The sequence below is a fragment of the Cebus imitator genome, unplaced genomic scaffold, assembly GCF_001604975.1.
Source record: "Cebus imitator isolate Cc_AM_T3 unplaced genomic scaffold, Cebus_imitator-1.0 Scaffold639, whole genome shotgun sequence".
NCBI classification, from domain to species: domain Eukaryota; kingdom Metazoa; phylum Chordata; class Mammalia; order Primates; family Cebidae; genus Cebus; species Cebus imitator.
This window is the reverse complement of record NW_016107954.1, coordinates 449,464-462,671: the sequence shown is the minus strand read 5'-3', so window position 1 is coordinate 462,671 and position 13,208 is coordinate 449,464. Positions and strand designations below refer to the sequence as shown.

The 13,208-nt window shown below is 46.2% G+C and overlaps 1 protein-coding gene across 1 annotated transcript in view; it reads right to left on the bottom strand.

Moving 5' to 3' along the window:
- Positions 1-8,515, bottom strand: part of LOC108295430 (opioid-binding protein/cell adhesion molecule-like) — a 295,794-nt gene extending 287,279 nt beyond the window's left edge. The window contains exon 1 of the mRNA XM_017517615.2: positions 7,571-8,515. Coding sequence (XP_017373104.2) covers positions 7,571-7,737 — 167 coding nt within the window. The 5' untranslated portion in view covers positions 7,738-8,515. The remainder of the gene's footprint in view (positions 1-7,570) is intronic.
- Positions 8,516-13,208: the final 4,693 nt, after the last annotated feature.

The window sequence follows — 13,208 nt, the reverse complement described above, 5'->3', positions numbered from 1 at the left end:
CTTCGGAAACTATTCAGAAATGTCTTTGAGAAAATGTTTCCATATTATTATCTTCCTCTAATTTCGCCTACTTTTTTCCAGCATGGCATTCACAATAAATGGAAAATTATCATATTCATTTTTCTCTCTTTTGCGTAATTACTTCTACAACAGCGTTGTTTTCTGTTATTCTTCATTGCTGGTATATAGCATTTTGAGTAATTGTGAGTTGAATTGTCTTCTGTGGACTAGGCAGAAAACGTAACAGCCACTGATAACATTCTTTGTTCTGATTACGCAATGGAAACTCGGTTAATTGAGACACCATAAATCTTCAGACCCACTGAAAATGTTTAATATTCAAACCCAATGTCTAAAAATTTTGTTCATCAGCACTTTTATGGGAAATCAGGTCAAGGCCTTCAGCATCTCTTTAAGTATTATGTATCTCCAGGGAACAGGGGGCTAAAGCTAGTCACATGGCTTCCTCTGGGGTATGATTCCGTGGCAAGGCTTGTACTATCTATGTTCAAAGTCTTAAATTAAAATGTGAATATGAGGATGGGAAGGAGGATAATGGAGTGACATATTTTAGGGCTTAAACAAACTACTTCTCCTTCCTCTATACTTTGGCGTCACTCATTTCTTCACAGGTCTCATTGTTGAGTTCTTACCAAGAAGTGACCAGCTGATGTCGTCTTAGTTTGCAGGCCCTTTGAGGTTCCATATGTCCTATGGAGGTCAAGCAACAGGATAGTACAACATTTAGGGTAGATTCAAAGCCATGAGCAACAGTGGTCTCCTGGACAGTGCATTGGACCCCGGCGCATGCCATGTTGTGCAGTGTTTGCAGTGCGCATCATTTCCAGCCTCAGAGTGGTAATAGATGGGCTTCACTTGAGTGCGGGTGAGGGAGCGAAGTCCCTGGAAGCAAGAAGACTGTAAAGCTGAGACAGCAGACGGCTGCAGCCTTCAACTGAAATGCAGATTTCCTGACCTTCGGGAACAGAAACGGTGTATTTGGTTTATTTCTGCTTGTGGCATTTGGAAGTTTTCTCTGTCCTCTATATCTGGGGAGGGGGCATATACTATTAAATTGAAAAGAAGCATGAAGGTCTTCTAGGAGCAAACGCAGATTCTGCCATATGATAATGATGTGACCAAAGGTAAGTGGTTTAACTTTTCTAAACCTGGACCCCTAGACTGTTAATACGGATTGTAATGGTTTGAAAATTATATGAAATGTTAGGTAATTAATGTGGCATCTGACACAGAGTCAGCCATGTACGACAGGAGCTTTTGTTTGTCTCAATAGCATCACCACGTCCCCACCCCACAACCTTACCTCACGCCTGCGCTCTTGCAAATGTTGCGGAAGGCTCTGCTGTATTATCCTATAGTGGCACAAGGTACAGACATTTCCTTTCTCTAAACTTCTCTACTAGGAAAGCTATACACAAGTCTAGGCTAGGCAGTGCTGAGCAGCCTAGATATCACATCTTCAATTATCATTCTTAAAAGAAAATACACCAGGGTATAAAAAGAATCAAGTAGGTAGTGGCATTTATTTGGGAGAGGAGAGGGGCCTGAGAATGGACCAAGCTGAAAAGAGGGCACCCCTCCCCCAAACCCGTTTCATGCAAACTTGAGCTCCAATTACACCTAACATGAACAAGAGCATCTTCATTCAGGGCAAACAATACAAGCCAACCTGAAATAATTTGGTGCTATCTTGTATATGTTAAAAAAAGAAGAAAGAAAGAAAATGAAGAAAAGTTAGCATTTGGTTCCTAACTTATTAGGCAATGCAAATTTCTACCAGCCTAAAGATGTCTTGGACTGTAATTCCCTCTTCTCATCTCATGACTGAAGACAGCTTCCCATTAATATAAGTAATTTTAAAAGTCCTCCCCTGGGAAGGTCAAATGAGACCTGCTTGACTCTTCCTCTCCACTGCATCTGACTGCCGGGTCCCATCAGATCCATAAAAACAGCCTGCCAGACAGCCTCCCCAGCTCCCTCAGAGCCAGCCACCTAGTGAGCACAGTGAGTGGGCCAAGGGCAGAGTCCTCTTTTAGAAACCAGAAGGAAAGGAAATGAGAAAGACAGAGCTAAACTGAGCCCAAGGGCCAAATTTACTTAAAAAGGTTGAACAATTACCCAAAGGGGTTAGATAAGAGCTGCTGAGTTTTCCAGAAAAGTTCAGAAAGCCATGGAGCATGTATTTCTATTGCTTTAAAACATCTTCTCCCATGGCCTGCTTCAGAGAAAGAGAGAGAGAGAGAGAAAGAGAGAGAGAGAGAGTGTGTGTGTGTGTGTGTGTGTGTGTGTGGTGTGTGCTGGGGGGGGGCAGACACATTCCCACCAATCAGGGACGTTAGAGAGTGTCACAGAGTCAAGCCAGCCTTGCCGTTTCAGGCCTGCCAGATTCTGCAGCCGTGACCCAACCCAGGACATGCCAACCTCCCTGTGGCCCCCCGCCTTGTGTATCTCCTTGGTCCCACAAGGCAAATCTCAACAGAGGTGGGTGTGCTTTCCAAGTAGTATTGGTGTTCCTCCACTGCTGCACGAAAGCAGTAGTAACGCTGCTCTTAGCTCTGCCACCCTGCTTGTGGTCTTGCCTTCAGGGAGAGTGAAGATTTTGCATAGTTTGGATCAGACTGCCATCATTGGTGGATTCAGCTGTCCCCTGTGGCAAGTGATTTGAGTGGAATCCCAAAGGTCCCTCAAGCCTCCAAGATCTCTAACCAACTGCTGTGCCTGAATGTCCCAGGACCATATTTTAAAGACAATAACATTGTTTAGATACATTGCTTTAGAGACAATAATATACTGGAATTGGTTGCTTCCCATTAAGATGGATTAAAGCCTTAAACCAATACTGACTTTTTTTAACCCTTAGTATTCACCACAGTATCTACACTCAATGCATAAGGTACAGCTCCTAAGCTCCAGAAGTCCCCAGACTAACCATAACCACACATGGAAAAATAACAGGTCCTAGTATGTAACTGTTAGAACAGAGTTCTGCAGCGAGAGCTACTGGAACTCTGATGAGGGCAATTCTTGACCACAAGCAGAAAGGATTCTGAATAGAACTGTGAAAAGACTAATACATTTTAAAGCTGTGTGTAAGTGTGGGAATAGAAGAAGAACAAGACGGAGCTGATGAAACTGAAAAATTTTGAGAGTATTGTCAGTTGTTATTGAGGAGTTCGACTTGGCACTAGTAATAACTTGCACATAGATGTTGCTTTATGGCTCGTAGAACAACCCACATGCTTCCTTTCATCTGATAATGCAGACCAGATATGACAGATTGTTCCTATGTGTATACAATTCAATTAAAGTGTTCCAGGTCGTGGAGTTAGTGAGAGGTAGAGTAAGAATCAATCCCAGGTGCCGAGGCCCCCAAACACAGAGCTTTCTAGGGTATTAACATAGCCAGTGAGGTGCAGCCTCACATGGGGGAGATGATTTCTTGGGAAGCAGGGACACGGGATAAGCCTTGCTTAGAGGCTCTAGGGCCAGAAAGGGCTTTAAAGCAGTCTTCTCAGTTCTGGCTCCACATTAGAAATACGGGAAAAGATGCCATCAGTGGCTACATCCATGCTCAAATCCAGGAATTTTGACATCATCAATCTGGGAGCCTGGCAATGGAATTTCTAAAAAGCATCCCAGATAACTCCAACTAGGTTAGTGCCACTAGTTGAGAGGTCCTTTATGGACCTGTCCCTGCTTGAGTGTCTTTTAATGTCTTTGTCTTCCCAGACTAGGAAGAATGCCTTTGCATTCGCCCAGTCCTTATTCAGCGTGGGCAACCGAAACATTGAAATGGAAAAATCATGCATTCGTTTTAAATAGTCTAATGACTACTCAAAATTTTCTAATTTACATAACAGAAAAAGGAGCTGAAAGTGGGTGCAAAGTACAGAAACGCCCCCAGGCAAACAACAGAACTTTATCTGTGGAAACTTTACTGCCTAGGTTGCTTTGGCAAAGTCCCCTGCTCAGATTATTCCTTGGCAGTAGTTAAACCTCAAGTACTTGGTTTTGAACGGATTAGCTCAGAACCCCAAATGAAAATGCAGGGACGTTTTAGAAAAGAGCCATTAAGCATAATCCGTATCAGCAAAACTGATTATCCTGCCGTTGAAATAAAACACACAAAAACAAAAGCGAAACACAAAGAAAACCCAGTATGTTGGTGGGAACTTTGCCCACTGAGTGGAATGGTTACAGCAACAACCTTGCCTCTGTCTCACCTCAGCCCCTCAAATTGTTCATATACATAGATGATGTGGACCCACAGAGGAGCTCAGGCAAACTTAGAAGAGATTATGGCCTATGAAGAAAGCACAGCTGGCCATCATCCATTCTGCTGAGATGGCTTAATAGACACCAGCTGACCACACTGAGTATCCTGGGCTCCTTTCCCCGTGTGGGTATTGATTCGGACACATGACTTCTAGATTCTTGTCATATCTAATCTAATGGAGAGGCACAGAACATTTTGAACCCAACAGCAGATAATTGTAATGAAGTGATTCTGGCCAAGAGGGCCCATTTGTAATAATGAATTCAAATCAGATTCATGGAAGCTATAATTCAACCAAAGTGAATAGCACCTTCATTTTCCATATCATCTCTCTTACAAGAGGGCAAAATAACTCAATATTCAAATAATTATTTTTACTTTTCAAGTACCCCTGTGAAGTAGTTATGAGGAAGATAATATTGCCTCTCTTATAGAAAATGAGTTTCATCCACGTTCAAAACTTCAGTGTCATTCTTCGGCACAGTGCTTCCTAATGTCCTTCAGAGCAATCAAAGACCTGTCACAACCAAACTGATATCCCAAATGAAGGAAATCATTCTTCTCCAAGCTGTGCAATTTTTCACCGGGAAATTTAAAGGCAGACCCAGCTTTCTTGACTCCTTTGCTTTTTCTACTGTGTCTCTGACCTCCTTACGGGACTTCGATCAAGACTTAGAAACAGATTCGAGATAATTTAATTCAGGACAGCCCACATTAAAAGGGCTTTCTGTGGCTGATGGGCTTGGGTATCATTCAGTGCTTTTTAGTGATTCCGAACATGTGATGCACTTGGAACACTCAGTTTCCAAGTAATGAATCCCTAATGAATGTCTTTAAGGAGACAAAAGAATAAGAAAACATACTTTAGAATTACAACTTATAAAGCAAAACTCACCACCGAATAAAACATGGAACGTTTATCTAGGATTGGGGCCATGGGCTTCCAGAAACTGGAAGCATGGACTCTCCCTCAGAGTACTGGCAAATCAGCTGTTTGTTAAGATGGGCACAAAACCGTTAACCAAAAGAGCGAAAGAGTGTGAAAACAAAAGGAGAGAGATGGGGACATACAAAAATTGGCAAAAGGTGTTTATGTTCTTTTAAGAAACACCGTGATAGTAGTGAAATCAAATCCTTAAAAATTCAAGGAATAAGAAGACTTACTGATGAAGACAAAAAAGAAAGAAGATAATGAGTAACAGACAGAAGTATATATTATGAGAGCATCTGATAAAAATGACGGAAGAAAATAAAAGAGAAGATGACATGAGCTAGGAGAGCGAGGCTTTAAAGAGATTAAAATGTAGAAAATGTGCTGAATTTCTCTATTCTGGGGTAACTGTATAGAGGAGAGGCAAAATCAACATGAGATGTGTGCTTACTTTAAAAAAAAAATTACACATGCAATCAGGTAACAGGCAACAGTGAGGCTAGAACATGTAAGTTGTTCTTTTTTTCTGCAAAGAACAAAAAGCAACTATTCAGCTTTTCTTTTTTTATTCCCATCCCCATTCCCAAGCCCAGCTGCTCAACATTGGAATTGAAGATCATGAAAACAGGCCAGCAGCTAATAAAAATTGGTAGATCAAAGCTGGCCCTCTGCTGCTGGAATAGTCTTATTGCATCTCAGAAAGCAGAAAGCTCACGTTTTCAAGTTTCTGGTTTAACTTGGGAGGACAGAAAGAGGACAGAGGATTTCGGAAAGTTCAACACTGACATCCTACTCAACGCTAGACCTCTTTGCCCCCAGTGATACAATAGATAGTAAAAAGGTACATGGCAGCATTAACGTCCCTAAACACTATGTGACAATATGTACTGACATTTCCTTGGTTAACATGTGTAACTCATGTGCTACTCATATCTTTGAGCCAACTGGTCCACTGCAAATGCGTATTGGGAAATGTTCCCTGATTCCTCAGGGAACCTTCTTTGAAGCAATGAAATAGGGATATTACACTTTAGTCTGGGGCAGGCTGGGCAATACCAACATGGCCTGGACTTTTCCCTTATGTCAACCAGGAAGGGACTCCCTATTTGCTTAGGGCTTCTGAGAAACAACACACAGCATTCTGAGACCTGTTCTCTAAACTGAAAAGAAGGTCCAGCTAGAACCACCAAAGTGACAGAATCCAACCTTCACCCTTGGGCTTAGGAAAGAATTCCAGTATCCAGAGACCTGTCTTTCCTCTCCGAGGGAGAGGCTTGCCTAGATGCAGGAAAGGTTCCACTAGGAAAGCCAAGGGAGAAACAGGAAAAAACCCCACCCTCACACTCTCCTTGGAAAAGCCAGGCATTTTGGCTGCAGAATCTGGGTCAGGATGTTTTATCTTCACCATAACCATCAAAGTCATAGGCAGGGCAAATGCATTCGCCTTGTGTACGTCGTGAGGCATAGTTAAGCTGGGACGTCCCTGAATCTGTCTCCTAGGACCAGAACTGCCTCATTAAAGGGATAAAAGATGATATCTGCTGAGCTGGTGGAAAGTGGTGGCTGCATTTTTATTAAAGTCTCTGCTGCAGCAAGCCCAGTCCCTAAAGGTTCATATTCCACGATTCTCCACCTCTCTGCCTGGAGCATGCAAGTGATTCTCTGTAACTCATTAAGGTAAAACAAAAAGCTCTCCTATTGTGCTTTTCACACAGGAGTGATGCTGTTGCATAAAAGCTACATGTTTCCTTTCCTTGGCCCCAGTCTGCAAAAATAAAACTGCTCTCATAATTTACAATAGGGGCCCCAGGAGCACCACACAGGTTTGGCACGAGTGCTGGGTCTTGAGCAGACTCACAACGGGCTGTGGCCTGGCACTGGTAATTCCACAGCCTTACATTTGAGGTGCATCTCTGATAAGGGCTTAGCCTGGTGTTCCTGAGGATTATCCTGCCTCATCACATACCTTCTGGCCTGTGACAACCATCCAAGGGGCACAGGCTAACCACCCAGCGTTTCAACTCCATGCCCTCATGTTCTCATCTTGGTGCCCACGCTGGAGAGAATCTAGCCTGTCATGGCTTCATAGAGCCATGGAGTCCCACATGTGGACTTCAAGATTCACGCTTAAGATCCCGGACCAACAAAGCCAGAGCAAACGACAAACCTGTCCAGGGGCACGGCAGTCGGCACCCACAACAACGCGCAAGCGAGCGCCCCACGGGCCCGCACAAGGCCCTCTCGCGCTCCCATCCCTCACGGAGCCTTTGGCCCCTCTCCCGTGCCCTCCCCGGCGACCACAGCCCAGGGGCTCGGGCCCCCGCGGAAGGACGGTTCCCTACCTGAGGGTGGCGCTCTCCCCCTGCCGGACCGTCACGTTGTCCATAGCTTTGGGGAAGGTGGCATCTCCGCTGCGCACGGGCACTCCTGTGGGTACAAGGAACAGCAGCCTGAGAGACACGACCACGAGGCACTTCCAGGGCAGGAACAGGTACCCACAGACCCCCATCCTCGACAGCCACAACTTCCCAGAACTCCGGCAGCCGCACGGTCCTGGTCCCCCACCCCGCGAGCACCAGCCGGCTAGGGAAGCTGTGCGGGGAGGCGGGAAGGGGCAGAGCTCGCCAGGAGCAGGGGGAAGGAGAAGAGAGGAGTCCAGGAGCTCCGGAGTCTAAGAATTCTTCCTCAGATCCTGCCTCAGCTTGCCAGCCTAGCAGAACCAGATGCCCCCTCCTGCATCCAAAAAGAGCTTTCTCGACGCTCCCCTGGGGAGGAGGGAGGCAGCCAGGAGGGGAGAGGAGGCAGCAAGGTGCGGGGATGAAGGTCACAGATTGCGCTTTCTCTGTCTCTCTCTTCGAGACGCGACTTTAAGATTCAGTTGGGCACGTTCTGCAGTGCTCTGGCATCAAAAGTTTATAACCCAAAGAAGAAGGCAAGTGTCTCTGACATACAGGCGCTGTCATAAAAAGCTGCGGCTTCAAGAAGAGGAGGAAATGTTTTATTAGATCACACACATGTACAGATGTACGTGTCCCCCAGCCCCAAGTCTCGCGTCTGGAGTCCCAAGGCGGCAAAAAGTTCCAAGTGGGGACGCGCAGCCGGCGCAGCCAGGGTCCTCCGGTCGGTGGCCGTCCTCCGCAGCCCGGTCGGCGACTCGCGGTCAGCCTGGGGAGCGCCGCCCGGCGCAGGCTCGGGGCGCACGGGGAGCTGGGCGGACTGCGGCCCCCGCCTCCTCCGGGGACGCGGCACGGGACGCGGGGACGCGCGGACGCCACGCTCAGCGGCCGCCCCCGGCCTCCGCGCCGCCTTCCTCCCGGGAGCAGCCCCGACGCGCGCTGGCCCCGACCGCCGGGGTTGTCATGGCAGCAGCTCCATCCCTGACCGCCGCTTACTCCGGGTGCCGCCTCGGAGCGAGCCGGCGGGCGGGCGGCGGGGACTGCGCGCTCATCTTGGCGGGCGGGCGAGGGGCGCGGGACGCGGGCGCCCACCTTGAACCCCGCCGCGCCCACCGAACTGAAGATGCCTGCGGGGATGAGTCCGCACCGCGCCCGCTCCGCTCGGTCCCGACACCCGCGCCAGCCTAGAGAAAGCGGCGCCCCTCGTAGTGGCTCCCCCTGCGGAGGGGTGGGGTGTGCAGAGCGGGGAGGGAGAGGGGAAGGCGGGAGAGGGAGTTCTGAGGAAAGCAGCAAATTGAAAACTGACACTGGCACCTTCCCTCGCCGATGCCAGCGTAGAAGTTGCCGAACCCCGCCCTGGAGAGATGAGCTACCCTACCCACACCCGGTGGGGCACCGGTGTGTGTGTCCACCGCGCTGCGGCCGTCCCCACCCAGCCAAGTGCTGGCGCGCTGTCCCGGGCGGGTGCGCAGGTGGAGTGGACCCACCTCTGAGGACCCACGTTGGAAAAGCCCGTGCCCCTCCGCTGGATGTCTGTCCCCCAAAGTGGCAAATCTTAATTTCTCCTTACAACACAGCATGCAACACTCTCCCGGTCCTACACCTTATCGTGGCAAACAGCAAGAGCTGGGAAAAACACAGGCAGATCCTAAAAAGTACTAGGACTGATCCTCCTAAAATCCCTCACAGGAAGTGGCGCCTCAGTGGTGCTGGGAGGGGACTTGTGGTTCGGTTCTCTAAGAGGCCAGCCTCCCGGTTTCTTTAGTCTGGGATTTGCCTCTTCCCTCTCTAACCACCAGAGCTCCGCTTCCCTTGGGCCCCTCCGGATTCTCTGCTCCCCTGGCAGAAGCCCCCCCCACCCCGCCTTGTATTCTAATTTAGTGGTTGCTATGTGCATCTGCTGTACTGTATTTTTTCTCAGAGCCTTTTGTTAAATTAGACTGGGCTCTGCACAATTGGCAAAACGAAATTTAATTCAAAACTAAGCATTAAGCTCTTATTGTTTATTACTTTAGTTGCTGAAGGATACAAAAGCATACTATTTGCTTTCAGTTCTGAGAGACTGAGCACAAATAAAAACTGTCCCATTCCCCATTCTAAAAGGGTTGGCCCACATATATGTGTAGGTCTAAAATTTTTAATTAGAGCATCTTACCTAGAAGGGAGAATACTTATCGCTAATCATATCAGCTATAGTAAAACATATACGGTCATATGCCACTTAATGAAGGAGATACAGTCTGAGAACTGTCTTTAGGAGATATTTGTCATTGTGTGAATATCCTAGAGTGTACTTCCATAAACCTAGAGGGTGTGGCCTACCACACACCTAGGCTGTGTGGTGGAGCCTGTTGCTCCCATGCTGCTGTACTGAATACTGCAGGCAATTGTAACACAGTGGTAAGGATTTGTGTATCTAAACACGGAAAATGTGCAATAAAAATACGGTACAAAAGATAAACAATGGTACATCTGTACAGGACACTTGCTGCGGACAGAGCTTACAGAGCTGGAAGTTGCTCTGGGTGAGGCAGTGAGGCGGTGGGGAATGAGGGCCTAGAGCATTGCTGCACACCACCGTAGCCTTCATAAATGCTATGCAATTAGGATGCCCTCAATTTATAAAAATATATTTTTCTTTCTTCAATAATAATTTTAGCCTACTGTAACTTTTTAACTTTATAACCTTTGAATTTTTCTTAACTTTTTACTGTTGCATAATAACATTAACTTAAAACAAGCACATTGTGCAGTTGTCCAAAAATATTTTCTTTCTTTGTATCCTTATTCTAAGTTTTATTCTACTTTATTTCTTTTTAAACTTTTTTTTGCTAAAAACTAAGACACAAATACAAATACACACATTAGCCTAGGCCTACATAGAGTCAGGACTGCCTTCCTCCTCTGCATCTCCTCACACTGGAAGAGCTTCAGGGGCAGTAACGTACATAGAGCTGTCATCTCCTATGATAGCAATGCCTTTTTCTAGATACTTCCTGAAGGATCTGCCTGTGGCTGTTTTACAACCACTTTTTTAAGATAGGTAGCAGGAGCACACTCTAAAGATAGAAAGTATAGTATAGTAAATATAAAAACTAGTAACAGTCATTTAGGTTTGTTATGAAGTATTATGTACTGCACATATTGGCATGTGCTAGACATTCATTGGACTGGCCACGTAGTAGGTTTGTTTACACTGCCATAACCACAGACACATGAGTAACACTTTGAGCTGAGACATTAGGATGGCTACAGTGTCACTGGAGGATGATAATTTTTTAGTTCCATTGTAATCTTTTACATACCACTGTCACATATGCAGCCTGTCATTGACAGAGCATCGTCATGTAGTGCACCACTGGGTTAGATCCTTTCCAGAAAGCAGATATGATCAAGGTGGCAGTGGGGTCCAGCTCTCACTCATAAGCTCCTGGGGTACAAGGCTATGGGGAGTTGTGATTCAGAGAGGAGAGGCTGAGGGCTCAGAGAGCAGCCCCACAACATATTTTGGGATTTCCTACCAGCTTTCATAGCATATGTCTTTTCTCAAGACTTGAGTGAACCCGGGTTTCCTGATCGATTGACATTGTACTTGAACCTCTCAACTCTGTGAGTTCTGGTCCAGTATCACCAGACGGGAAAGGCTCTTTTCGTGCTTTAACCTGTGTAAAGCCAGAGAACCTGAGGCCGGGCTTATGAATTTCTTCAGTTGGAGGGTTTGGAGCTTGAACACAGGTGGGTGGCAGCCGTGGAGTTGGGTCAGGCTGCCCCTCAATGCCTGCAGCTGTGCCACTCCGTTGTAGGGTCTTCAGATCGCCTCCTCTCTCCTACACCTGCTGGTCTTATTGCTTCTTAGGAGACAAAAGTGGGGCAGTTGCTAAATCAACTCATAAAAGATTGCTGGAGACAGGAAGAGTTATTACAGAAAAAGAGAAAAGCTAAGATAGCATGAGACTCCCCATAGGAAAAGAATGGCTGAGGCAAGTAAAGAAGAACAGCAGAGATGGGTGGAAGTGAGGTGTAAATTTTCTTAGCAATATATAAGTGTTGCCATTGTGAAAAAATAAACCAAGTATCCCATTTTTTGCAGGACTGACTTCCCTGAAATAAGGTACCTGGAGTCCTGAAGAAGAGGACGTGTGTCTACTTTCTTCTGTAGCAGTGTTTCATAACTCAGTATTTCTGAGTGGATAAATGGGCTCAACTCATGGGCTAGCAAATCAGAGAAATGAGTGGAAAGGCCTCATGTCATGTTAATCTCTGTGAGCCTACAGTTGTGTGGGAGAGAGTTCATTCCCCTGTAGAACACTGCTGTGGACTAGTGTGTGCATTTATAGAATATGAGGCTGAGACCAAATTGACAATGGAAACAGAAAATGAACTGGGGCTCACAAGGAACGAGGACTAAGTACTTTATGTCAGAACTTTTCTATGAAATGCTTGGCTGAGTATCACGACAGGGTGGCCCCTAGGGAAACCCTCTCACATACGTGAAAACATATATAAAGACAAATTAACCTCATGACTAAGAGTGTAGCTTGGGTATTTCTTACCGGAAATGCTTGAGATCAGAAGTGTTTCAGATTTTGAATTATTTTTTTCCCATTTACATATTTTATTGCATTATAGGTTTTGGGGTACATGTGAAGAACATGCAAAATTGTTGCATAGGTATGCACGTGGCAGTGTGATTTGCTGCCTTCCTCCCCATCACCTACATCTGGCATTTCTCCCCTTGCTATCTCTCCCCAGCTCCCCACCCCCCCCCGTCCCTCCCCTATTTTTCCCCAACTGACCCCAGTGTGTAGTGCTCCCCTCCCTGTGTCCATGTGTTCTCATTGTTCAACACCCGCCTATGAGTGAGAACATGTGGTGTTTGATTTTCTGCTCTTGTGTTAGTTTGCTGAGAATGATGGTTTCCAGGTTCATCCATGTCCCTACAAAGGACCCAAACTCATCGTTTTTGATGGCTGCATAATATTCCATGGTGTATATGTGCCACATTTTCCCTGTCCAGTCTATCATCGATGGGCATTTGGGTTGGTTCCAGGTCTTTGCTATTGTAAACAGTGCTGCAATGAACTTTCGTGTGCATGTGTCCTTATAGTAGAACGATTTGTAATCCTTTGGATATATACCCAGTCATGGGATTGCTGGGTCAAATGGAATTTCTATTTCTAGGTCTGATTTTGAATTATTTTAAATTTTGGAATCCTTGCATTATACTTACTGTTAAGTATTCCAAATCTGAAAATCCCAAATTCAGTATGCTCCAGTGAGCATTTCCTTTGAGCATTCTTGTCTGTCCCCAAAAAGTTTCAGATTTTTGGATTTGGGATGCTCAGCCTATACTACTTCTGAAGTTGTTCTGTCTGCTGACTGACTTGTCATCTCTCTAGCTGCCTGGCTGCCACCCAGGAATACCTATCCCACCTGTGTTATAGGCTTTGAGGCTTCTTGACATGTACCCAAAATGTTTTAAAATCAAGGCTGGTAAGATGACAGACAAAGAGACAACTGCCTTGAAAGATGAGTTTATTCCTAACAGTTCCCAAGGGGAGGGGCACACCATGCCATGCTGGAC